This window comes from Mustela erminea, chromosome 11, assembly GCF_009829155.1.
Source record: "Mustela erminea isolate mMusErm1 chromosome 11, mMusErm1.Pri, whole genome shotgun sequence".
Taxonomy (NCBI): domain Eukaryota; kingdom Metazoa; phylum Chordata; class Mammalia; order Carnivora; family Mustelidae; genus Mustela; species Mustela erminea.
Window position 1 is genome coordinate 44,708,028 of NC_045624.1, and position 27,670 is coordinate 44,735,697.

Genomic DNA, 27,670 nt, shown 5'->3' on the forward strand with positions numbered 1-27,670 from the left:
GCCCTGCATTGGGCTCACACTCAGCAAGGAAGTCTGCTGCTCCCTCTCCCTCTGCCCTTCCCCCTGCTCTTTCTCTTTCTCTCAGATGAATAAATAATCTTAAAAAAATTTTTTTTCCAAGCCTAGTGAGCAGTTTTGCTGTGAATCTACGTTTGAGAACAAGAGATTGCAAGGTAAGTGCTTAGTATGGGACATTGTTTTTGTATCACCTTGAATAAAGAGGCCAGCAAGGGATGCCTGAAGGTTCAAAGTGGAAGGCATTTACTTTGCTTCAACATTCGTTCCATAACCGTAATGTTTTATGATATTTTAGGTTGAGTACATTGATATTGGAGTGAAACACTGTAGCTGCTATAAATAATATGATATGCACATGAATTTTAGAAGCTTATTTATGGAAAAGGTGGAAGAATGCAAGGGGAGATCATAAGGTCAGAGTATTTGAGTTACCTAAATGCGTGTTGTAGATTCTGTCCTTGAGAAACTTGCTTCATATCCTCATGTACTATAAATAATACTCAAAACACCCAGTTTTACATTTATATTTAATATTTATGCCATAAAAGAAATTTGTCTAATTGTTCACCTTTCTAGAATGTTTGTGCTGTGTCCTAGTGGTGGAAGAACTATATACATTTAGAAGACTACTTATATATCCATAATTTTTGTAATGGGCTATTTTATACAGACATTTTCCTCCAAGAGAAGGAAGGGGTTAAATAGAAGAAACAAATAATCCTTACCCTGACCTACTGAGTCAAATATGTGTATTTAATCTGGTTTGTCAAATTTGGAATAGGACTTCTGGGAAAGGAAGGAAAACAGAACAAAGTCATCTGTTTACCACTTCTTTATCCATAAAGATGAAATGTAAGAACTGATGAGCAAGGTAGAAGTCAATGCTAAAAAAATAGAAATGAAGTCCACACATCATTTTTCTTTCTCTTTTCTCCCAGTTTCCTAATTCAATGGTTGTCAATGAATCATGAAAGCCTTCTTTAGCTAAGAGGGGTGGTATAGAAAGAAAAATGGGAAATAAAAGAGAGTCCTTAGAAAACAACAGGAACAGTTGAATTGTAAGGTAGCCTTTTCATCCAGAGCAACAATTTTAACTGCATATTAGAATAATTTGGGGAGCTGTTAAAATTTGTGGGTAGCTGGATCCCATTCCTGGGGATTCTTGTTTAATTGATCTGGGGTGGGGTTTCAATGTCAGTATTTCTTAAATCTCTCCAGTGAGTCTAAAGGGTATTCAGGATAGAGAACCCCTGGGGACACTAGCAGTTGCTTCATGGATCACCAGGTGGCCTGGGCTTCTAGAGGTTTCATGTTTATGAGAAGAAGGACATGAACTACAGAAGATGGCATTTGGAAGTAGTGTTGGCGATCAGGTCATGATGGGCCGAAGACAGCAAAAGTTCTGGGTTGATGGGCAGCTCTCTACATCTTGGTTCCCCTTTGGTGCTCTTTGTTGGAGAGTTTGGAGAATAAACAAGGAAATGCCATGAGATGTTTAGTGATCCTTAGAGATTCCAGATGCTACCCTTCATCTGAAGGCAATGGGTCTTTTTTGCCTCCCCCTTCACTTCTGAAGTCATCTCCAGAAATTATGGCAAATTTTTCAAAGTCTACATTGGAGATAAATGGAGATAAACAAGGATGCCTAGCATCTGACCCAGGGAAAGAGCAAAAAATTTTAAAAGTTTAGAAAGGGAAAAAATTGGGGGGGTACCATATACATACATCATGTACATATGCACATATATATGCAGTATATCAGGAGCCAAGTTGGGGCTGGAAGCTGAACCATGCTGCAGGAGCCAAAAGAGGGATGTGGTCCAGGGAAATGAAACAGCAGGATGCAGGAGGGGGCATAGAGCTTGTTTGGGGCAAGACTGCTCTGGGCAGGATGATCCTGGGACTTCTCTCTAGTTCTCTAGGATAGCCTAAAAGGACTCCCTGGCTACTCACCCTAGGCCAGGGTAATATGACCCAAGTGATGACCTAGGGAGACCACTTTGGCAGAGGCCAGTATAGCTCAGAGAGAAGGAAGCTAGAGGCAATTAGAAGGCCCCTCAGTTGGGTGTTCACCAAGTAGTAGGTTCTGAGGGGGCTTGTGGGAATGACACTGTAGCAGTACCCTCAGCGTTGATGTGATCTTTGATTCTGAGGCAAGAGGATGAAGGAGTACTAGGAGACAACATGAATTTGTGGTTCTGAGTCAACACGTCAAGGAGAACGATAATGCCGTGGACAGAAAGTATCAGGAAGATGAACCGGTTCTGGGAAATGACAGGATCAGGTTGGAGGCTGAGTGAGACAGACAGGCCAGTCTTCCAAGTGCAAATATGTTATAGAGAGTAGAGAATGCGGGGCAGGAATTCTGGAGAGGGCAGGAACTGGAGACGGGGGCCTGTAGATTGCACATATTGGGGAAATTGGTGTGGAGAGAGAAAAAAAAAATAGAGAATTAAGGATGGAAGGGGAGTGTTCCCAGTCTGAGAAAGGGCCGTCAACAGAGGAACCTGGAATGGTCCAGAGGGAAAGAGGGTTCCCCTGAAGCCAAAGGGTTTTCAAAAAGCAAGGAGGATGAAGGATTAAACAGGCCAAGCGGCCCAATCTTAGCCGGTAGTGGCTAGTTTCCAAAGAAACTTCCTTGCTAGGAAGTGACCTCCACTGGCCCATCTCCTACACGTTATAACTTCTCTCAAGGGACTACTTTTTCCATGAAGGTCTTCTGACTGTTCCATTCTTCTTTCATTCCCCATTTCTTAGAACTCCTCCAGGGCTTTAAGACGGCCAGTGCATCCCGCGTTTCAGTGTGGGGGGTGGGGGGCGGTTCCCAAGCCTCCCCAGCTGCATGGAAGCAACTCCACACTTTGCTTCTTACCGCAGGGATTACACCAACAGCCTCGTCCCTGGGAGTGCTGCCTAGCTGCATGTCCCCAACCGCATGCTCCCCACAGGCAGTCAGTGGGATTTTTAAATGTAAACCAGAGTATCTGACAATCCTACTTAAAGCCTGTAATGGCTTCCACAAGGAAGAAGGATCCTGGCTCTCAGACCCCCATACAGTCAACCTATGGACATCCTCGCCCTCCATGCTCCCATCATTCATGTGCTCAGCAACTTCAGCTGGTTCTGCCTCAGGGCCTTTAAACTTTCCATTCCTTCTGCTTTCAAGGTTCTTCCCTCAGAATTTCACATGGCTTCCTCTTCCTCACCATCCAGATTTTAGCCAAACAGCCTCCTTTCAGCAAGGCCCTGCCCGGCACCCTCAGGAATTCTGTACGCCTCTCTTCCACACCACCCCCTAGTGTTCACATGCTGTCTTCTCCGTGGTATTTGTCAATGTTGAAGTTATCTTGTTGGTTGTTCTTTTCTCTGCTCTCCATCCCGCTCTTTATGAGTCGAATGTCTGTCTTGTTTACAACTGTCTCTAGCGTTCGAGGATCTCCTGGGTCATGGTGGGAGCTTCTTCAGTGCTTTCAGAGACCGACCGCCTCAAGCCATTGGACAGGCTGGCCCTTCTGAGCCCTGGATTTTCTTTCCCTCTTCTGTTGTCACTTCCTCAACCAGGCACTCCTGACAGCTTAATCTCAGTCAGATTCCCTGCTATGTTCTCTTTCACAAAACCCTGTAATTTCCCTCAAATCTCTTTCACATTTTTCAAATCCATATGTCTTTATGTGTCCACATTCTATCTTACCCAGTAGACTGTATGTTTCTGCAGGGCAAAGACTATCATTTATATCTAGAGATATGTACACATATTTTGGCCCCCATGTATTCCCTGTGCCAGCCACATAGTAGGTGCTCACTTACTATGTATTGAATAAATATTGAAATATTGAGTTTCTCCTGGGTTGAAACACAGAGTAGAATATTTTTAAAAATAGCTGGAGCAGGTTGACCAGACACTTCTGGGGGGCAATTTAGATTTTCTTGTCTGGCTGGAATGTGCTCTTACACTTTGCGATCATCAAAACCACTCTGATCTAGAGGAAGACATTTGTACCCTTATCTCCAATAGGACAATTTGACAAAGGGGCTGGGCCTGACTCTGCCCCAGCTGGAGGAGACATCCTGGTGCTGCTTTCCAAGGTGGGTGAAGAGAAGGCAGGTAAATGGGTCACCCTTGAGCTGAGAGTTTGCTGGCCATCTTGGGAAGGAAAGGCAACCCGGGGGGCCATGGCTGGATGGATTTTAGCACATGAAGTCTGGCCATTCTTTTCTGCTGTCCAGTAACAGTCATGCAGGTTTGGATAGTGTTCAGTTTGTTCCTCTGTGAGAAGCTCAAAGTGCTAAATAGAAAATAAGAACAAAAAGAGAGGGCAGCTTACCATATTTGCACCAAACAGTTAAGCCAGACTTGTGGGAAAGGTGCTCCTGGGTGGGGAATTCTCTAGAGTGGGCTCTTTGAGCTGGCAGCAAATTCTGGCAGTGGCTAAGCCAATTCAAAAGTTGTGTTTCTTATTCTCATTGGGAAAATGGCCAATAATAATAATAAAAATAATTATTATTATTATTAATAATAGGTATTGCTTATTTACAGGACAGGAGGAAAGATTGGCATAGCAATTAGACGACCTGAGTTCTAAACCTCAACTGCCATCAACTAGCCATGTGGCCTTGAGCAAAGGCTTCACTTTCTTTATACTTAAAGTGAAGGTGTTGGCACATAATCCTAGAATCTGAAAGGATCGCACAATCGGGTTTCTGATCTAACACATCCCTCCGGTGGTCTGCAGGATGGAGTCAAGTGTCACCCTCCACCGCCCCGTACCAACAGAATCTCGTCTTTGATCTGCTGAGCCCGGTCTCCAAACTGAAACGCCAGCTCCTCCACCTGCTGCTGCAGAGCCCAGCGGAGAGTCTGCAGCTGTTTGGCCTCCTGCCTGCAGTTAAAGAACAGAGATTGACCACATTTCCCATCATTTCCAAGCTCCAAGCTCAGTCCTCCATCGTCCCTCTCAAAAGGTAGGTCACTCCTCTGACATCTCTTACAAGGGACTGTCACCTTCTTTATTTGTATCAGATACGGTATATCTCCAGGGCAGGTGTTCTTTCTTTTTTAAATAACTCTATTGCAGAATAATTTGTATACCCAGAGTTTACCTATTTTAACAGTCCAATGCAATGATTTTTTAATAAATTTGCCAAGTTGCATCACTCACCACTGATCAGTTTGGGATAGATTCCATCTGCCCAATAAAAACTTCCATGCCCCTTTATAGTTAATCCCTATTTCCATCTCTCAGGCCCAGGCAGCAGCTAATCTACGTTTGGGACATAAGCTTTTCAGCTATGTGAAAATAATGCAGATTTCCAAAACTCTAATCACCTCCAACACTCACATTTGCATAAGCCCCATTCACATCAATGGAAGATATCCTGCTGGCTATCCCCCATCTTCTCAGCTGACTGCCCATCTTCTGACCTCAAATAGCCTTGGCCTTAAAGAGTAAGTGTTGCTATCTCACAAATCACTCTCACAGATTCCTACTGCGAAAGCAAGAACAAGAACAGGAAAGCCAAGGAAAGGGACTCATTTCTCATTAGTCCTGCTCCCGGGTGCTCATCTGTCCTGCCCTGATTACTTTTCCTTGCTTCAGGTGTGTGGGCTCTACTTAGTTTTATGACTCTCTTCGATAATTACCTTTCCTCCTCTGTCATGTCCCTGCAAAAGAGTGCCTGCTGTCCTGTAAGGTGCTGTTCAATTTCCTCCAAATGCTCCTGGAAGCTCTGGCACACCATCTTCATCACTTCCATCTCCTGGACTGTGCACTGAGAACAATTAGAAAGAGCTGAAAAGGAAGTCCTTTCTGATTCACAGTAAGACCTCACGATGGTGGAGCCTGCCTGCCCCGCCAGGGCTCCCTTGTCTGCAGTGAAGCCCAATCGCTAAGGCAAAGGAAAGAATAGATGGAAAGCCCGGCCTCTGGCTTCTCCAGGTGAGCAGAGGCAATATTTGCCTGGGACAGAAGGACAGCAGTTGGTTGTTGATTGGCTCTTGGAGACATTCTGTCCCGGAGACAGGACGGCTGTCTGAAGAACTAGGTGATGTCAGGGTACAAGTACACAGATAAGGAAATCAGGGGGAAAGTGTCGGAGAGATGGCTTGTGCTTAGGAAAGCTGAGTCCTGTTAAATCTTGTTTAACGTGGGCATTGAATATTGCCTCACTCTGAATCTCAATAACATTGAACACATCTGTTCCAATGCTATGTGTTTGATTAGAGAAAGTCTGCTTAGAATAATATATATATATATATATATCAGTCTTAGCCCTGCTTAACCACAGTCCCTGATGGTGAAATCTGCAAGATTTCACCATGTGGCTAACAAGCTCACCCAGAGTAAGGGAGGCATCAGTTAGGCATCCTACTCTCTTTGTGAATTGGAATCTAGAATTAAACTCTGTCTATGCTCCCCATCCTGCTCCTTATTTTTCCTGATGTGAATGGTTCTTTATTTTTATTTTTTTAATTAACATATAATGTATTATTTGTTTCAGGGCTATAGGTCTGTGATTTATCAGCCTTTCACAATTCACAGCACTCACCATAACACATACCCTCCCCAGTGTCCATCACTCAGCCACCCATCCCTCTCACCCGCCTCCCCTCCAGCAACCCTCATTTTTTTTCCTGAGAGTAAGAGTCTCTTAAGGTTTTTTCTCCTTCTCTGGTTTTGTCTTGTTTCATTTTTCCCTCCCTTCCCCTATGATCCTCTGTCTTGTTTCTCATATTCCTCATATCAGAGAGATCATCTGATAATTGTCTTTCTCTGATTGACTTATTTTGCTTAGCATAATACCCTCTAGTTCCATCCCCATCTTTGCAAATGGCAAGATTTCAGTTTTTTATTTGATGGCTGCATAGTATTCCATTATATATCTACACCACATTTTCTTTATCCATTCATCTGTGAATCGTTCTTTAAATTGTTCTTAAATTTCTCTGTGTGACTCTGCTTCTGCCGTGGTGTCCTAATTTATATATCTTCCTGAAGCCCCTAAGTCCAGTCCATTTGTTGATTGAACCTGATGATTTGCTGAGTTCTTACTAGATATCTGCCTTCTTTTCCAGCCCAGGTTGGATCATGCTTTGAACAGATGCATGAAGGTGACTGGGTGGTTCAGTCCCTTACGCATCTGATCCCAGGAGCCTGAGATCTCAGGAACCTGAGATCAAGTCCCATATGAGGGTCTCTGTTCTGCAGGGAGTCTGTTTCTCTCTCTGCCCCTCCCACCACTGATTCTCTAGCTCTGTCAAATAAATAAATAAATATAGATGCATGATCCAGAACCCCTACATCTCCACCCATCTGACTTTAAGCAACATTAATGCTTGTTAGACCCTAATGCTTTCTCTACCATGCTTATGGATTTGGCTCCCCTCCCCACCGCCCAAAGTAGCATAGCAGAGGCTGTTAGTTGCCTGCTCACTGTCTTTTCCCCCTTTATTCACATGAAGAGACTTCTAATATCTTAGGGTAACAGTGTGTCTAACAAATGATATTTCCCAGCATCCCCTGCAGTAGGATGGCAATGAGATCAAAGTGGAAAACATGGGGTGGGGCTTCTGGAAAGTTCTTTAGAGGAAACTAGTTTTCATGGCAGCTGTCTTTCAACCTTATCTTCTTCTTCCTTCCATGGAGACCAGTCTTATAGCTGTGTTAATTCCTCTTAGCCCTGTTTTAAGGAAGTCCCAGATTTCTTACTTTTCTCCCTCAAACCCCATGGCCAAGATCCTTGGAGCTTCACTTCTACTTTTACTGGAATTGTCATAATAGAAATACTTTCCTGCAAGTGATGTTCTTATACCAAAAACTCCTCATCATTTTGCTCTGAGAGTTTGGTTTGATTCTGTCCCCTAATTTTTATGTATGAATAACATATTTTACATGGCAAAACTCTCTAATTACTTTTGCTTCAGTGTGAGTGCATTTGAAACAGAGGAGTATTTGAAGTGTTATTGATGTTGGCAAGCATGCTTGAAAGGTGACTACAATTATGGCTATAAATAAATATAAATAAACCAGAAAAGATCTTCGAGACCATGAAGGGCTCATTTTACAGAGAGGTGTTCTGACACCGAATGGCAAACTGACTTGTCCAAGGAGGTCCAAAAGGACAGATTTCAAGGCTGAGTCATATCTTTTCTTCTCAAGATCTGAGTCACAGTAGTGTGCCTGGACACGGGGACAAGCTATTTGTCGCTTAGGACTGAGCTGCCTGAATGGTCCTAGTAGATTTCCTACAGACCGACCAAACTCTAGGGATGGAAATATGGTGCTCAAGTAGGCTGAGCATTAGAAACATTAAAGTTTACGCTTCATCTAGTTATTCTGGGGTAATTCTTTGTGATTGGAGGCGCAGGGGTCTGGGATTCAGGAGTACTGATCACTGGCCCAGAAGGTGTGAGGTGGAAGATTCTGAAACACTGCCATCTTCTGGTCATTTGGAAGTACTAAAAGTACATTTCAGTTCTAGAACAGGTATGTAGTTTTCAGAAAAAAGGAAACACTAGGCAAGCAAAAAAAAAAAAAAAAAAGGCTGTTTGGAACTCTTTCTTCCAATGTAAGTGCTGGGTTATAACCCAAAGTCAATTCAAGGTCTACTTGACTGACCCAAGTCCATTAAAACAAACTTTAACTTTAATAGTAAGAGCAATACCATGAGAAAACATTGAAGCGTCACTTCTGAATTGGTTCATCTTAATTTTTAAGCTGTGTATGCTTTTTACCTAAATCTAAATTGTGAACATTATAAAAGAATTTTCTAATATCCAAAAATCTAATTTCAGATGTTCTTATTTTCTTGTATGAAAGTATTTTTTTTAATCACTAAATTATTATGAAGAATTCACATATACATAAGAATTAATCCTAGGGGCATCTGGGTGGCTCAGTGGCTTAAGCCTCTGCCTTCAGCTCAGGTCATGATCTCAGGGTCCTGGAATCGAGCCCCACATCAGGCTCTCTGCTCAGCGGGGAGCCTGCTTCCCCCTCTCTCTCTGCCTGCCGCTCTGCCTACTTGTGATCTCTGTCTGACAAATAAATAAATAAAATCTTCAAAAGAAAAAAGAATTAATCCTATCAACAAACCATGGTGACCCACAAGACCACCAAAATAACATTTACCGGTAAGTCAAGTGAATCTCTGCACTTTTATGCACTCCTCTGTAAGGGGAGGTGATGGGAATGTTTTTCTGAGTCTTTTACCTAAACTTGCTCTTCCTTTCAACACCTGCTTGGAACGGGTGGTAGATAGTATCTATCCCTGCCTATAATCTTCACTTGGTCCAAATTCATTTTCCAGATTTTTTTTTATAAATAATTTTTTAACCCTAGTTAGCAGCTGGCATCTGATTAAGAGATATTTTTCTCCAGAATATTATTTGGGCCTTACAAACCCAGGCTCACTCACCACAGAAGCCTTTTCTCTCTGTTCCTGAGTATGTTCTTTGGCTTAAGTAGCCTGCTCTTGTGTGCAAATGCAATCCCCCATTTTCACTTGCTTTTCTGCTGGTCTCTGTGTGCCTGTGTGTGCTCCTGCCCACAAGTACAATAATGCACATGTAAAAAGACTGTTTTCTTTGAGTGTATGTTTGTGGTTCCTCGAATCTAAGTAAGAAGAAATGCATTGTCATCTAATAAAACCTGAGACACTATGTATTTCAGGGTGTATAATCTCAGATCAATTTGAAAAATGATGAGTAAATCACTTATCTTTCATTGATTCTCTTTCTATGTTTATATAACATTTATGCAGATTTCTAGATGTTGCAGGGCTAGGTAGTAATTGCCTGGTCTTTCACATAATCACTTTCTCATGTTGCCATTACACTTCTTCGGATTTAGATATTTTAAAGCTAGATGCATCATTGCCTGGAGTATGTTGTCCAAGAATCTGGTGTCAGCTAAATCTGAATTTGCATCTGACTTAACCACTTATTAGTAGAGGAAGTTGGAAACTTATACTCTCTTGATTCTAGGTTCCTCATTTGTAAAAGAGGGAGGACTTGGAATATATATGAGGGACTCAGGATTTATGGTATGGATGAAAATGAGGGTTATGCAACATATGGTAAATAAAGTGATTAGCATAGGCACCCAATAAATATTTGTGGAATTAAAAGAATGGGAAGGTAACCCGTCAGGCCTCAAACAGTAGGTGCTTAATAAATAACAGTTGCCTTCCACTCTCCTTTGAACAGCTGTAGCCCTATATCATCTGTGCCACCTTTCTGTTTTTTTCATTTTAAATACAGGTGATTTCATGTGTGATGCTTTTAACTTTTTAAAGAAGAAAAGCCTAGATCATTTCTCACCTTGAGAATCAAGGAAGAGGAAACATGGGAAGGACTCACTAAATGCTTATTGATTTATCAGGGGCTGAACAGGTTGGGGGTCAGGCAGTTTTCAGTAAACTCAACGTCCACTTTTAAATGAACTCACCCACGATGGAGCAGGAGTCCCTCCATTTGACATGGAGCTTCTAGAGAAGCTCTAGATTCAAGAGCTGAACAATAATAAAATAATGATAAAAATGAGTAAGAAAAACAGGAACCATTCAATGAGCATTTTCTGGGGCCTTGTGTGGGCTGGGCACTGGGCTGAGCGTCTGTGCATGCCGAGTGCTTTACAAGCTTTCTCTCGCTTAATCCTAAAACAATCCTGTGTCTGTGGCATTAAGAGTCTCCCTATTTTGCAGTGCAGGAACTAGAATCAAGAGAGATGTAATAACGGCTTGTGCAAGTTTATTCAGCTAAGTGAATTTAAGACAGAGAATTGTTCAGTTAGACTGAACTGGAGATGAGGTACAGATGCATTAATATCTAAAACCTTACATGTGAACTTATTGTTCTATACCCCTCTGTCATATGAGGATTAATAATGAAATTTGCCTTCTTACTTCTGGAGGGGATTGGATGCATCAGACAAGAAAAAATTTGTGAGAGGGGAGCCTGGGTGGCTCAGTGGGTTAAGCCACTGCCTTTGGCTCCAGTCATGATCTCAGGGTCCTGGGATCCCCCCGCATCAGGCTCTTTGCTCAGCGGGGAGCCTGCTTCCCCCCTCCCTGCCTGCTTCTCTGCCTACTTGTGATCTGTCAAATAAATAAGTAAAATCCTTAAAAAAAAAAAAAGAAAGAAATTTGTGAGAATATGTGGTAAGCTGGAAAGCACTCTACAGATATTCATCATGATTTGAGATGGAAGCGTTTGCCCTGAGAGCTCACATTCGGGAGGCCGGAACATTCTCCCTGAGGCGGTGTTGCTCCCACGGCCTTCCGCCCTGTCTTGGCAGAGAGGAATACTTACAGAGCACAGCTCCTTTACTGTGGTGTCCTGAAGGACGCTCAAAGTCTTCATGAACTGGGCTTCCAGATGGTGATGGGAGCACAGGCAGTGTCTACAGGCTGAAGACACAGGGCTGGGGCTCTGCCTCTCTGAATGGCAGTGGAGCTGGTGATGACAGCAGACACAGCTGTGGGTGGGTTCAGCGTGGCAGATGCCCGGTGGGCAGATATAAGGGAAGCCTGTGTCCAGAGAGACAGATTTGGTGAGGCGCCGGGCCTTGTTACTCTGTCCTGAACAGCAGTGACAGGGTCTAAGCTCACGTATATCGGCCTGAACAGAAACATCACGGCACTGTCTTGATTTTGTCTCCAGTCCTGGTTCTGCTGTGGGAGCAAGGTCACCCATGGTGCATTCTAAAGCTGTTCCTTTAGAATCAGTCCCCAAAGCCCCAGCATTCAGAGAAGCCGATGCCAGGTTGGAGGACATCTGGATTGTCACCGACTTGGAACCAGCAGCGTTTGAGTCAGCATTTGGAGGAAACTTTCCCCTCTCAGATTCTGCCTGATGTGGTATTTGACCCAAAGCATGACATACTGGCTTTGCGTGGGGAGTATCTCCAGCAGGTTTGTCAAGGTGGGGAATGAACTTCGCAGATGTTTGAATAAGGTCAACTGTATAGGATGTGACATTGCTGGGTCTCGGGACATGCTGTGGTGGGCTCTCTCCTGCCACTGAGGTATCATTGGTGTTAGGACAGGTTGCCTCAGCGCCTACATGACGCTTGTCATGAGCAGGATCATCTCCCCGTGGTCTTCGGGACTTGCAGTGGTGCCTTTGCACGGATGTTTCCTCAGCTCCCTCAAGCTTCAGAAACCCATCCTTGGCTTCAGTGCTATGGGGTAGCCTAAACCCCAGAGGACAGTCCCACCTGGAGCTAGCTGGACCCACCAGGGCCTCAGTTCCAGTTTGGGGCCTGGGAAAGTCCTGCCTTGGATGGCTGTCTTTCCTTGGGTGTTCTCCCCCTCTGGGGGTCCCGTCAAGGGCTGTATATGGGGTCAATGGCTCTGGGGGCTTCTCCATATCCTCAAACAGAGACTCTTCCTCCACTGTAGATGTTGAGGCCTTTTCTTCCATGACACTCCAGTCTTGATTTGAAAAGGCTGTGTTCACCATACTCTTGGAATCAGATTCATCTGACTCTTGCTGGCAGTCCTGGGGAGGCACTAAGCACTGGCTCTGATCCCTTGGCTCTCTACATCCATTCTCAACAGGACTCTGGCTGCTTGGCAAGGAAGGCATCTGTGTGAGAAATCAGGATAAAAGCAAATGGGTCAGGACGGTGGGGAAGGGATTGGTTTAAGATGCACTTGTGTCTGTCCTTTGTCATTAACTTAGGGGTCCGGAAATAAAAGTTACAAACTCAGGCTTAACTTAACTAAGCTCTTCCGTCTATGCAGCTCGCTTCCTTGTTTGGTAAAATCAAAAGAAAATAGAAAGGAAAGGAATGCTAAGCTTTCTGGCACCTTGTTTAGTGTGACTCCAATCCCCCACCCCTTGGGTGCCTGTGGTGCATGTCTTCTAGGGCTGGCTGCCCTTCCCAAATATGGCAGTGTGGTGTGCTTTCTGTTTATCTTTCCTTCTACTCCAGTTCCAACCCACCAGGGGCCCTCTACCTGCAGGGAGAATGGCTCCAGGGGGTCGTCCAGGAATCCGCTGCTGTCAGACTGGCAGCTGTTTTCTCTGTTCACTATGGCACCTGTGGAAAGAAGTCACGAGGCCTGGGGTCAGTGAAGGGAAGTGGGGTGTCAGAAGGACTGAGATCAAACCCTCTCTGTGCCGGACAGGCCGAAGATCCTCAATAAATGCCCAATGCATGGAGATAGAGATGAGTGGGGGAATTCTAAGGGTCTATTTTCTTGATTGTCAGAGGGTCCAGGTAAAACTGTGTCACTGGTTTCCTGATACAAGGAGTAAAACACAAAATAAAGGAGAAAGGATGACCATCTCTTAAGACAAAATAGCAAATGATTGCAGATGCGTCTTTAATAAGGGGAAGAAAATCCAGAAGGAAATGCATAGTCCTTAAATGCCATGCTGACAATACAATAAAAAACAAAATGTATATATCTCTGTATGTATTTTGCAATGAACTGACTATTATGCACACCCCCCCCCCAATCATACATTGAAATCCTAACTCCCATGGTAATGGTATTAGGAGGTGGGGCCTTCAGGGAGTGACAGGTAAGGAGAGCAGAGCTCTCATTCGTGGGGTTACTACTTTGCAAAATACCTTAAAAGAAGTCCCCAGAGAGGAGAACTCCCTTGCCCCTTCTACCATGTAAGAACACAGTGAGAAGATGACCATCTGTGGACCAGGAAGTGGTTCTCATGAAACACTGAAACTGCCAGCACCTTGACCTTGAACCTCTAGCCTCCAGAACTGTGAAAAATAAATTCCTATTGTTCATAAGCCACCTTATCTGTAGTATTCTGTTACAGCAGCTCTGCCTAAGACATATATATTCTTTTTTTTTTTTTAACTAAATGTTAGATAAGAACCTTACTAGCTTCATCTGCACTCTATATGACTATAAGGCCATGTTCATGTTTTACACTGCTTCTCCTGTCATTGCAAAAGGCTGGAAGGAACAAAGAAAGAACTACATGAAGTGAGGGCAGGTAACAATTCTGTAAATATGAGCCTCTGGAATTCTAAATCTATCTGAACTTTTACCATAGATATTGTGTTATATTAGCAGGGGTGGGGGATATGGGTGGCTACTCGAGGATGAACCTGCTAAAGATTAAATTGGAAGATTTTTTTCTCTTACCTAAGGAGAAATACTTTATGGGCTAGAAGAGGAAGTCGCCTGGGAGGAGAGTGTTTGGAGTGTAGCCCTTCTTCTACAAGAAGTAGAAAGAATACCCTTGGGCACGTGGTTGGCTCAGTCAGTTAAGCATCTGCTTTCGGCTCAGGTCACGATCTCAGGGTCTTGGGATTGAGTCCTGCATCAGGCTCCCTGCTCAGTGAGGAGTCTGCTTCTCCCTCTCCTTCTGACTGCAGCTCCCCAACCTCTCTCTTTCCCCCTTGCTATCTCTCTCTCATCATTTCTCTCTCTGTATCAAATAAAAATAAAAGGATATAAATTTCAACAGCTGAATCCTAGACACATGGAAGAAATTTGAGAAAACAATGTCTTTGATCTTGTTATCACCTCTCTTACTATATAGAGAAGGGTAAAATATGGAAAATATTGACTGGTCATCGACCTAAAGAAGACTTCCGCTTCTGACAAGCTGAAGTAATAAGAACTAGATTTTCCCCCCACCTGAAACAACTGAAAAACTGGACAAAGTATATGAAAAACAGTTTCAAGAATATGGACATCAGGCAATTAAAAATGGGTGTCCCTGAGATGTAGAAGTAAATAATGCAAGTTGTATAATCACCCAGCTTCCTGCCTTGGGATAGTTTATAGGCTGTGGTGTAGCGAGGGAGGGCAGACTCAGGCAGCACCCAGCAGATTCTCTGAGTTGAAGAGACAAAATGAAGAGTCTGGAATGACTGAGCCAGCTAGAGTTTGCAGGCAAGAGTGGGAGAGAGGAGAGATCTTCACAGAGAGAACTCACAGAAACCCTCCTGAGTATTTAGCTGGGGGCTGAACTGCACATGTGTGTGAGAAAACACCACAGGCTGGGGAAAGAATCACTGGAAAGGCTTAGAAGACACAGTGCCTAGGAGTCCCCAGGCTGGGAATAGTGCAATCTTCCATCAGCCAGACTCCAAAACCTCACAATTCCCAGAGCACTGTTGGGGCAGAGTACTCATAGGTGTCTTGCTTTAGGATTGAGGAATGATTAGGCCTAGAATGAGCATTTCCCCCATACCACATATCTTAAAAGTGAGACTTGAAAGGACTTGAAAGGACCAAGTGACTCAACTGTGTCCCAGACCTAAGCTCAAGCGCATTTATAGAAATAAAATAATATGTAGCCTCCACAAGGTAAAATCTATAATATCTGGCATCTAACAAAAAACACCAGGCATGTAAAGAAGCAAAAAAATATGACTCATAGTGGGGGGAAAAAAAAACCCAGTCAACTGAAACCAATCTAGAACTGACAATGTTAGAATTCACAAGAAAGGACTTTAAAACAATTACTATGACTATAGTCCATATGTTTAAGAAGCTAGAGGAGAGATTAACTATGTTAAGAGGAGACTGCTAGATATAAAAAATACCCAAATTGAAATTCTAGAGATGAAAACACGATGTCTCAGGCAAAATTTATACTGGATAGGATTAACAGCATTTTAGGAATTGTAGAAGAAAAAATAGTGAAACTGAAGACATGACAGTAGAAACTACCCCAAATCAAAAACAGAGATTCAAGCAAAAAAAATTAAAAAAAGAAAAAGAAAAAGAACATCAGTGAGCTGTGGGACACGTCACGTAGCTGGAATATCCCAAAGAGGATGGGAAACACTGGAAGAAATGTTTCGAAGAAAAGTTTGTTTCAAGATGTTCGACAAACCCCAAGCACAAGAAATATGAAGAAAATTATACCAAGGCACATCAGAATGAAATTGTCCAACACCAATGATAAAGAAACATTTTAAAATCAGCTAGAGACAAAAAGACACATTATACATAAGGGAAACAAAGTCAAGGAAAGCAGTGAGTTTCTCACTGGAAATGATCCCAGAGAGAAGACGCTGGGATGACATCTTAAAAGTACTGAAAGAAAAAAAGTGTCTGTAAGTTTGTTTGTTTGTTTAAAGATTTTATTTATTTATTTATTTTTTGATAGAGAGAGAGACACAGCCAGAGAGGGAACACAAGCAGGGGGAGTGGGAGAGGGAGAAGAAGGCTTCCTGCCAAGCAGAGAGCCCATTGAGGGGTTTGATCCAGGACCCCGGGATCATGACCTGAGCCGAAGGCAGACGCTTAATGACAGCAACCCCAGCACCCCTGGGTAAGTTGCTGTTTTTGTTTTTTAATATTTATTTACTTAGAGAGAAAGAGAGCTTGCACAGGAGATGGGGCAGAGAGAGAGAGAGAGAGAGAAAGAATCTCCAGCAGGCTCACTGCTGAGTGCGGAGCTGATGCAGGGTTGGATCCCAGGACCTCAAGATCACAACCTGAGCTGAAATCAAGAGTTGGGCGCTTAACTGACCAAGCCATCCACATGCCCTGAGTGTGGATACATTTTACAGATTTTTTAAAAATTCTCTAAATCTTTTAAAATAACAACAGACTATTTAAACAAAAAATAATAATACTGTAGTGTGAGGTTTATAACAAAGACTTAGAAGCATAAAAGGAAAAACCAGCCCCTTCCCCCCTGCAAAGAAAACACCTGTTATAAAATTGAGTAGCTTGTGTGGAAGTAACTCCCTGTGAGGTTTTCCTTTGACTATGATGTACAATCTTTATAGACGCTTTAGCCTGGCTAATAGAATACTTGTTTACTTGTTGTCAAAGGAAATAGTGTATACCCATTGTGTATTTATTATAGGAAGTTTACTTGTGTAATATTTACACAATATGATGTAATATTTAAGACTTCATTGCTCTTGTTATAATGAGCTATAAAACTCTTCCAGCTCCTTTTAAAGTTAGAAAAAAAATCACCTATTTTTCTTCTTATAACACCTATGGGTATGAAATCAGTGGTGATTATGGCAGAAACCTTTGAAATGGCCAGAGCAGAATATACAATATTTTTCTGGTACTCTACGAAGGGCTCTGGCCACTTCCGTTGGAACCCCTCCACTGAACAGCCTCACCAAGTGGGCAGCCCTTCCTCATGAGTTTTCCACACAACCCTCCCATCCCAGTTTCTGTGCTGGTGACCCATGGCAGCTTTTCTACTTGGCCCCCAAAGCCGGTTTGCAGTAGACAGACCACGGAACAGGAGGGAGCAAGATGGGACTGACTGTACCCCTCACTCTCCATCCCCAGCCACGTAAGTGTCGGGGGACCAGAGATATTCAGCAGCAGGGTTGAAACTTGCTGAAGGATGGACTAAACAGCTTTGAAACCTCTTCTTTCTATATGTTTTGGTGCAAGATTTGCACGGTAAGCTGTGAAGGACTCCCGGTACGTCATTATCATTTAAACTTTCCAGATGATCCCTAAGCAATTATTATTCTAGTTATAAGCTTCATCCAAAATGGTCACTCTTCCCCTTCTTACAACCTTTTTTTTTTTTAAGATTTTATTTATTTAACAGACAGAGATCAAGAGTAGGCAGAGAGACAGGCAGAGAGAGAAGAGGAAGCAGACTCCCTGCTGAGCAGAGAACCAGATACGGGGCTTGATCCCAGGACCCTGGGATCATGACCTGAGCCGAAGGCAGAGGCTTTAACCCACTGAGCCACCCAGGCGCCCCTCCCCCCTTCTTACAACCTTAAGATGAAATTATACACTTGAGCACCAGAACAAAACTCTATGTCAGAGTTCATTCCTCCACGTGCTGGTTGGTCCATGCCAATCTGGTCCAAATGAAAATGAACAACCACCAAAGTAAAGGGTCCCAAAAAGATAGAAAGAGTGATTTCCTCTAGGAAGGATGTGTTTAAATTATAACTGTTACCATCAGTTAATGGCACTAGTGTAAAACACAACGAACAAGAACAAACAACAAAAATAACCTCCGAAACTCATTGAAATGAATTTGTGAAACAATCAGATTTTGAGAGCCTGTCTGTGATGGTGAGATCAAGTGATGGGATTGGGCATAGTTCTCCCAGGACTAGAGGCTTGTTTATCTTGTATTTTAGAAGTCAAATACACGCATCTGAATCATTTAGAGAGCGTTACCAAGCAAAGTGTGGGCCAATTTACAGATGGTTTAGTTTCTTCAGAGAACTAAACATCCTTCCCCGCCTATAAACCACCCTTTCAGCAACTAGATGGAAAAACACCTCAAAAATGGGTTTGAGTGTCCCAAATATTCTCTTAAGGTTGTGGCAGTTAAATGATCCAAAGGATGAGACACTTCCTTGCTCAGGATGGCTACAATAGATGATTAAACAAACAGACTAATGCAAATGTGCTCTGCTTGTCCTGCCCATGTCCTCACACGGAGGGGCATGACTTAAGGGAAGGCAGTAAGGCATCTGGCTAAGAGCAACGGAAGTAACACCAGTGCCCACCTGCCAACCCAGCCCAGTGCCTGAAACCATGGAGGCTAAGACTGGGAGAATTTTAGAAGCCTCATCAATGGGATTTTCCACAGGCTTTTAATATGCTCAAAGAGCTACAGTTCTTCCTTCCTTCTCTAGATTAGGGCCTTGACTTCCCACCTCACCTCCACCTACCAGTCCTTTTGTCCTAGCTGAATCTAATTATTCAAACCCCCGACTACTGGAGGGATCCTGCTCCAAACCACCACCAATCCCCTTATGGGTTTGTCAGGTCCCTTGAAACAGCTGGCTCCCTTACTCTGCTAATCCCATACTTTCAGGTGCCCCCCCCCCTTCTCTGCAGGGTAGGCTACTGAGATCCTAGCCGGACCCTTAACTGAGTCGTTTAGAAAATGTGGAACCAGATCTACTGGATTCAGAGTCTGACTCTGCTGCTGACTAGTGGTGTGAGCTTGGCCATGCCACTTAGGTCCACACAGAGTGTTTCCTCACGCGGGAAAGAATAAATGCGGGGATGATGGGTCACTTGAGGGGTTGCAGCGAGGATACTATCTAATAAGATATACTGGATATATGAAGACTTCAGGCACAGGAAAAGATGATCTAATCACGTATATAAATTTTTGCTGCGGAACATCCTCTTAATATTATCAATTAGAACTCAATCACGATGAATATCATTGTTAAATATCATTCATGTGTACTATTATCTATATCAGTATTCGTTAGAAATGGTCTTTTCCAGCACAGGCCTGTCTTCTCAGAGTCAGATTTTACCCTCCCAGTTGGGTGGACTCCGCCTGGGCTGGACCCCTTCTCTGCCTAAGAAGTTTGCAACCTTTCCGCCCCCGAGGAGACCGATGCCTCAGGCACTTTGTCCAAATAATCAGCAGGTGGCAGCATTACACCAACCACAGGACCGAGGAGCCCGGACCCTGCCCAGAGTCCCCGGAACGGCTGAAAGTTGAAAGAAAAGTCCACCGCAAGGGCTTGCTTTCCTGAGCTGAGTTGATAATAAAGACTTCTGAATCCTAAGTAGAGAGTTTTAAGGTTAGTGTAGTTTGAGTTCCCAGAGGCTCAGGAAAAAGAAAGTCTATGGAATAAAAACATAAATGAGGGAGGGAGAAAAGGACAAGATGTCTTTGGGGGTGCACCATAAGCTAGGGTTGTGTAGAGCAAAAGAAATAGTCCAGCCTTAGCCTGGGGCTCACTGTCTACACTGATCTATTCTATTTCACGGATTTCCCTGCCATGGTCCCCTCTCTTCTGCTCCCCCAGTGGTAGAAAATTCTGTGACAGTGCTGGTGAAGTTGAGTCACAGAACAAGTTATCTTGGAACTGCACTGGACATTATAGATTATGCAAACTCAAACGGGGCAGGTGGCATAAAGCTTGTTAAGCAGCTAGGATGCGAGACAATAGGGACGGTGTGGACTGCCTGGACTCCAGAGGGTGTGTTCCCTGAAGGCATTTTAAAAAGTAATTTTAAATATTTGGTAGAACAAAGTTCTCTGTGGGCCACAGTCCGTCCTCCAGACTGGAAGTTAGGATGGTACCACCGATCATCCAAAGTAGGAATCCCTTCCAGAACATTCCTTACAGATGGCCATCTAGCTAGTGATTACACATTTGTGGTACAGAGACTTACTTCGCTCTGGTCGGAACACATCATACTTTTTACGAAATGCTTCTTTATATTGAGCTGAATCTACAATTGATTTTTCCATTCACCGGTCATAGTTTGATCCAGGGAGTAATACAGAACATGTTTAATCCTTTTTCCTCAAGACAGCTCGCTTGTACTCTGCAGGCCTTTCTTCCTCAGCTTAAATCTCCCCAGAGCCTTTAAATCAACCGTCACAGGGCAGTTTTCAAGTTATTGTGTCTTGGGCTTTTCAGTTAAGTGTTTAACCTAGTCATGTTTGCCATAAAATCCAGCACTCAGAACTAGATTTAGGAGTTAGGATAGGGTCTGACCAACATGGAACAGAGGACTGCCCTTTGCTTAGTCAGAAGTTGAGCTCCCAGTGTTGGGTTATACACTAAGCTCAGTCTCTATTTTGTTCTCTTGTGAAATTGAATCTAGCTCAGTTGAGACTACATTTCTATGGCCTCAAGATGATTTTGATCTTCATTCTGAAATCTGTTTGTGTCATCTGGGGCCTTGCCACCCATTCTTGCTGTGGGCCAAGCCACTGCTAATATTCTGAAGAGAATAGGCCACACCACACAGCCTGGGATTGGTTTACTGCAAACCTCCATTTTATTGTTTTCCACATTTCACAAATGTTACTGGGCGCCTGTCGGGTCCTACGCTGTTCTAGAAATTCCAGCATAATGTCAACAAAGATACCCACTCTCACAGAGCTTATATTTATCTTGACTCTGATCCTAGAACTGAAGAATGGTTGAGAACATTCGTGACTGTGGCAAATATTCCTGAAGCAATTTAATTCTTCCTTCTATGCCAAGCATACTTGGGCGGAGGAGTTCCTATCCTACAAAAATTTCTACATAAGGTTTTCATAATTTCCACAAGTGCCCTGCTGACATTTTTGTTTTAATTTCTTTCTTATAACCTGGGGATTCTTCCTCCTTTCCTTCCCCACCCCTTCTCTCTCTCTCTCTTTTTTTCTTTTTCTTTTTTTCCTTTCCTTCCTCCTTCTTTTCTCTCTCCCTCTGTTTGCTTATTGCTCTTGGTTTAGCAGTCTGTCCTCTGTTCTTTTTTTTTTTTTTTTTAAGATTTTATTTATTTGAGAGAGAGAGCAAGAGAAGTGGAGGGTCAGAGGGAGAAGCTGACTCCCTGCTGAGCACGGAGCCTGATGCAGGACTGGGTCCTGGGACTCCAGGATCATGACCTGAGCCGAAGGCTGTCGCTTAACCAACTAAGCCACGCAGGTGCCCTGTCCTCTGTTCTTTAGTGAGAATTACCCTCCTTCATCATTACAAAAGAGAAAAAGAAGAAAAGAAGTTGCTTCTGTAAACTGCTTCTTTTGGCTTAATACCGTTAGTTGCTTTTTAGGATCATATAGTATGTGGTGGTGAAGAAAATGTGGAAAATGAAAAAATATTTAAAAATACGTATGTTGTCTATAGATCTTTCAGTCCAGCCCAGTTTCTTTGTGCATATGTATGTGTATATTTTATAAAATAAAAATAATACACAATTTATAATTTGCTTTTTTGCATACATATGTGAGTTTTTCTTTATCAAAAGTTCTTTATAATGTGTGTGTGCACATGTTTGTGTTTGCAAGCATGTGCATTTCTGTTTCGGACTGTGATGTCATGACTGGGTTGCTGTGTAGAACATAACTGGACAGGCTTCTGTCTTTGTTTCTATGTCCTCAAGCAGCATGGAGAACTGATGTTGTATTACTTAAACTTGTAGAAGAGCTCAGCGTTAAAACCACTAACCATGGTACATTTTAAAAGATGAAATTCTTTGACAACTTTTAATTTCGACAATAAGTACTGATATTTCAGGATTCCTACTTCTTGGATTAATGGTATTTCTTTTTCTTATTTATTTTCCAATGCCCTCAGTCAAATGATTTATTTATTTTCATTCTGAGGTCTCTAAAAAGAGAAAAGACTATGTCTATGCCTCTTAAGGTAGCTTTGCCCTTATTTCCTAGGTTTTTGTAAAAATTCCATTCTATCTAATGGTAGTACTATCATTCTTGTTTTCCTTTTCTTTTTCTTTTTAAACATTTTATTTATTTATTTGACAGAGAGAGAGAGAGAGATCACAAGTAGGCAGAGAGTCAGGCAGAGAGAGGGGGAAAGCAGGCTCCCTGCTGAGCAGAGAGCCTCATGTGGGGCTCGATCCCAGGACCCTGAGATCTTGACCTGAGCTGAAGGCAGAGGCTTAACCCACTGAGTCACCCAGGTGCTCCTTGTTTTCCTTTTCTTTTTCTTCTTCGCACTGGCATGCTTTTTTGATATATTTCTGCCCATTCATTTTTCCTTTAGTTTTTCTGTGATTCCTTATTTTAAATGTGACTAACAGTTTTACAAAATTTATTTATTTTATTTTATATATATATTTTATTTTCTATATTTTAAGTAAGTTCCACACCCAGTGTGGAGGCCAACATGGGGCTTGAACTCACCATGCTGCAGTCAAGACCTGATCTAAGATCAAGAGTCACTCAACCAACTGAGCCACCCAATCTCCCCATAAATGTGGATAACATTTTTTAAAGGATCTTTGAGTCTTTTCCTTTGTGAGAGGCATTTATTGCATCGATAGCTATTTTCATAAGAATGTACTGGGTCTTATTGCTTGTAATTTTATGTTTTCTATTTTTAGAACTGGGATTGATGTAGCTAATATGTGGCACACTTGATGCAAATCTGAAAATAAGCATCACTAATAATCCATAACAGTCTTTTCTGCTGAGCTGGAATCCAGCCTCAAAATATTTATCAGTTCAACATTACCAATGGCTAATATAAATCAATGAAAATTGGGAACAAGTTATAATCTATATTTGCTATCTTACTGTTATATTAATAACCCCCAAACTTCACATTTAAATAGACCTGATTTTGAACTGCACCATAAACAGCTATCTCAGAGACTTAAATGAGGATTAAAGGAGGTAATTTAAAATATTTAGCATAGTTCTTTATTATCTGAATGTTCAAAATGTGGCTATTTGGCCTCAATATTTGGTAGTATTATTAATATAATTAATTTTTCATGTTTATTCTTTTGCCATGTGGACTATATTTTCAATGATTGCTTTTCCCTTCTGGTAATTCACAAGGCATGTAGAGTGTTGTTAAACTTAATTGGTGGTAACTTAAAAAATCCAAGCATTTCAAACTGCAATTATCAACATCAAGAATTAAGCAGTATCTATTGACTCCCCAGTTAATCAGTATTTGCTGACAATTTTATTCTCTTCTACATTCAGCTTTTTCTCTTCTACATTCAACTTTTGGGTATGATCTAGAATTTTAGATCCAGGATATTATTGTTGAATTCTTTTATTCATGTTTCTTCTCTTTCAAGATTTTTCATGGTATTTGCATTATGCTTATATGATTTATGATTCCTGAGACTTTGCTTATCTGAAATAAGGCTTCACTAAAAATATGACAACTCTGAAGGGTATAGAATTCTTAAGCTACAAAATTTCCACTTTAAACTGTGCCCCGTTATCTCTTGCCATCTAATAAGAGGATGTTTGTTGAGAAGTAAGTGAGCATGAAAACCTCTCTATTAGTCCTACTGTCTGACCATGGTATTTTTAATGCCTAATTCACACTGCTTCCTCTGGCATCTTTTCAATACCATTTTCTTAAAAACTGTCATATCAACAAATTACCTTAACAATTGTTGAAAAGGACACTTTAGAGTAATATATTCACAGGGAGTGACTTGTGATGTTTCTCTCTGCTCCCTCCTCCCCACAAGTTATGTTCCTACCCACAGGAGAAAAGAAGCCAGTGCGCCTGGAGCTAAGTGGCATAAAGTAATTAAGGGTTTGGTCATGCAGAATTTTGGAATGAAACAAGTTAGAAGTCTAATTCAATTAAATATTTCTAAAACAGAACATTTCTATGACTCTATAAAGATTCTATGAATCTATAAAAATGTATAAAAATTGCAATATTTCAATACACATATCTTCTTTGTATACATAGATCCTTATTTATTAGATGTTCCTGAGTCAAAAAAGAGGGGCACAGATCCAGTTTTTTTAATAGCAACCCTGCATTCACTGTCTTGGGAGAATGTAATGACACATTTAAATTTAATTCCAGTGCTTATCCTATATTTGAAAAGAGAAAATTAGAAGTTTGCAGGGTGAAGTGAATGATGTCCCCATCACCATTTGAGACAATGGGTGGATTGCAAATTTTGTAATACTAGGTTCTTTGGAATTTTTAGTTTCTGTACTGATTCGACTACCACAGGCCTAGAGACAAGCAGTCCCAATGATTTTTTGTATTTTTTTTTTTCCTCCTTGTCAAGCAGTCTGGGAGCAAACATTATTGTTGCTTGAGTTAACCAGTTGATATGCAGGTGATTATGTCAAATCCTCAGACAATAGGAGGAGGTAGTCTTTTCACGTGGTAGCCTACTTCATCAAAAGTAATAATCCAGGATTAAGAAAAGGGAAAAATTTTTGATTCACCAAGCTGGAGAAGTAAGATTTTCTTCAAGAGTCAGCTTATGATTTTCATCTAGATGCAGTCTAGGGGACAGATGTGGGACTCATGGCTGCATCAGGGACAAAGGGGGACTCAGGGAAGCCAGGTGTGTGCTGGTTGCTTTCCATTTGCCTTTCCTTGCCTCCACTGCCTCACTCTGGTCATTCTCTGTCCCATCTGTGCTCCAAGATTGCACTTGTGTTCAGTCCTTGGGAGGTGCCAATAGAAGTAGGAGGTAGAAGGGCCGGAGAAAGAACATGGCACATTTATTCACCCACTTCCTTCAGGGTGTTTTTTGAAAATGGCTGCATTCCTTTACAGTAAGAGTCTTGATGAGCTGTTCTCTCTTTGTGTGTGTGTGTGCACACATGTGTGTTCTCTTTTCAGCCTTGCACTTTTACCTGGCTCCAGCAGCATGATTCTTTCCCTTTGTCTTTTCAGACATGGCCTTCTACATTTACTAGCCATGGAGTGCTTCCCCATCTCTTCCTGGCCCCTTGAATCCAGCCCACCTTGGCAAATAGTTCCTTTTCAAACTTTTTCAGTCAAAACCTTTGAATATACTTTCTCTTTCTTACCTGAGTGATAGACACAATACAATCAGACAACTAAAAATGCCTTGCATGATTAACTTTGACAGAGTATTGTATTCTTTCCTTTAATCCTGAGTAATCTGCTTTTTAAGAAAAACACAGTTTGGGTTTTTAGAGACCTTGGCTCACTCAAGTTTAGAGAAAAGATGGACAGAGAATTGAGCATTGTCTTCCATATCTGTCATATCTACCTACTCTCTTCTATTTGTCCTGTTTATGTTGATGATTCTCTAAAGAATATCTTCCATGTCAGCTTTTCTTTTCTGTTTTGTAATACTCATGTTCTTTTTTATTACCCCCAAGTCATTTTAAATTCTGATAAAATTATTTCATACATATTCTCATTCATTTAACAACCATTTACTGAATGGCTGCTTTGTGCCAGATACTGGATGAACAGTGAGGAGAATTGAAAGATGCAACCCAGGCTTTGACGACCTTGTCCAGTGGAAGAGCCACAGATTAAGGATAGAGTAGATGCTAAACAAAAATTCTAATACTGGGAAGCAAGGGCAAAAATGAACTATTGGGATTTCATCAAGATCAAAAGCTTTTGCACAGCAAAGGAAACAGTTAACAAAATCAAAAGACAACTGACAGAATGGGAGAAGATATTTGCAAATGACATATCAGATAAAGGACTAGTGTCCAAAATCTATAAAGAACTTAGCAAACTCAACACCCAAAGAACAAATAATCCAATCAAGAAATGGGCAGAGGACATGAACAGACATTTCTGCAAAGAAGACATCCAGATGGCCAACAGACACATGAAAAAGTGCTCCATATCACTCGGCATCAGGTAAATACAAATCAAAACCACAATGAGATATCACCTCACACCAGTCAGAATGGCTAAAATCAACAAGTCAGGAAATGACAGATGCTGGCGAGGATGCGGAGAAAGGGGAACCCTCCTCCACTGTTGGTGGGAATGCAAGCTGGTGCAGCCACTCTGGAAAACAGTATGGAGGTTCCTCAAAATGTTGAAAATAGAACTGCCCTATGACCCAGCAATTGCACTACTGGGTATTTACCCTAAAGATACAAACGTAGTGATCCAAAGGGGCACATGCACCTGAATGTTTATAGCAGCAATGTCTACAATAGCCAAACTATGGAAAGAACCTAGATGTCCATCAACAGATGAATGGATCAAGAAGATGTGGTATATATACACAATGGAATACTATGTAGCCATCAAAAGAAATGAAATCTTGCCATTTGCGACAACATGGATGGAACTAGAGCGTATCATGCTTAGCGAAATAAGTCAAGCAGAGAAAGACAACTATCATATGATCTCCCTGATATGAGGAAGTGGTGATGCAACATGGGGGCTTAAGTGGGTAGGAGAAGAATCAATGAAACAAGATGGGATTGGAAGGGAGACAAACCATAAGTGACTCTTAATCTCACAAAACAAACTGAGGGTTGCTGGGGGAGGGGGGGTTGGGAGAAGGGGGGTGGGGTTATGGACATTGGGGAGGGTATGTGCTTTGGTGCGTGCTGTGAAGTGTGTAAACCTGGCGATTCACAGACCTGTACCCCTGGGGATAAAAATACATGTTTATAAAAAAAAATGTGAAAATAAAAATTAAAAAATTAAATAACAAAAAAAATTCTAATACTGCCTTATTATTTAATTTGATAGCAATGAAAAATATCCCAGGATATTTTTCCAAAGCTATGTTTTTTTAGAAACACACAATTCACAAAATATGCCTCTTAAGCAATAAAAATCATCTTAAAACTGATGATTAGCTATCTTCTAGAAGAAGCCTGCCCTAATTGTTCATTCATTCCACAAATATTTACCTATTGAGGGCAAACTGTGTGTTAGTGTACTAGATGCAGGTGATACATGGCGAATAGAACCATGCCTCTCCTCTCCGAAGCTCAGTCCAATGTTCTGAAAATGAACTTTGATGTTAGTGGCCCTTACAAAGAATAAGCTGCCTTATAACAAGAGTTCAGGGGCACATTTAAAACTAAGCCCTTTTATCTGGGGCCCCAACAGCACTGGCTGCTCCAGTAGAGCATGATTTCATTGACATGGGAAAACTGGATTCAAGTGTTAAAAACTATTCAGAAGAGAAATCACTACAGGAGGGAACTCAAATAAAGCTGTTCTTTGCAGTATTCATGACAGCAAAGGGAAACATGATAACAAACGGAAAGGTCAACCACAGATCTGTAAATAGTAAAATAGAAACAAGAAATGTATTAGGAAAACTTATTTCTATCTAGTAGCACCAGTTTGGTGACCGCAATTTAAAATGTTACTAATGGCATGGAGGACAATTAAATGAAGGGCAGAAATCGGAGTGGAAGAGGAACCAAGAGAGACTATGGACTCTGAGAAACAAACTGAGGGTTTCAGAAGGGCAGGGGGTGGGTGGATGGGTGAGATCAGTGATCAGTAATAAGGAGGGCATGGATTGCTGG

The 27,670-nt window shown here is 41.9% G+C and overlaps 1 protein-coding gene and 1 long non-coding RNA gene across 7 annotated transcripts in view; one reads left to right on the forward strand and one right to left on the reverse strand.

The window, feature by feature from the left end:
• Window positions 1-27,670, reverse strand: part of ITPRID1 (ITPR interacting domain containing 1) — a 121,403-nt gene that overhangs the window by 13,283 nt on the left and 80,450 nt on the right. For 4 of the 6 annotated variants that reach the window (XM_032304880.1, XM_032304883.1, XM_032304879.1 and 1 more), the window contains 5 exons: window positions 12,979-13,061; window positions 11,327-12,604; window positions 5,660-5,787; window positions 4,787-4,898; window positions 87-4,304 (listed from right to left, as the gene is read on the reverse strand). In XM_032304880.1, coding sequence (XP_032160771.1) covers window positions 3,999-4,304; window positions 4,787-4,898; window positions 5,660-5,787; window positions 11,327-12,604; window positions 12,979-13,061 — 1,907 coding nt within the window. In that variant the 3' untranslated portion in view covers window positions 87-3,998. Of the gene's footprint in view, window positions 1-86; window positions 4,305-4,786; window positions 4,899-5,659; window positions 5,788-11,326; window positions 12,605-12,978; window positions 13,062-27,670 lie in introns of those variants that run through there. The other 2 variants (XM_032304882.1, XM_032304884.1) reach the window with 2 other exon arrangements.
• On the forward strand, window positions 4,027-25,782 carry LOC116568991. Its single transcript, XR_004276813.1, has 3 exons — window positions 4,027-4,104; window positions 4,752-4,980; window positions 25,608-25,782. It is a non-coding gene; the product is annotated as an uncharacterized LOC116568991 (long non-coding RNA).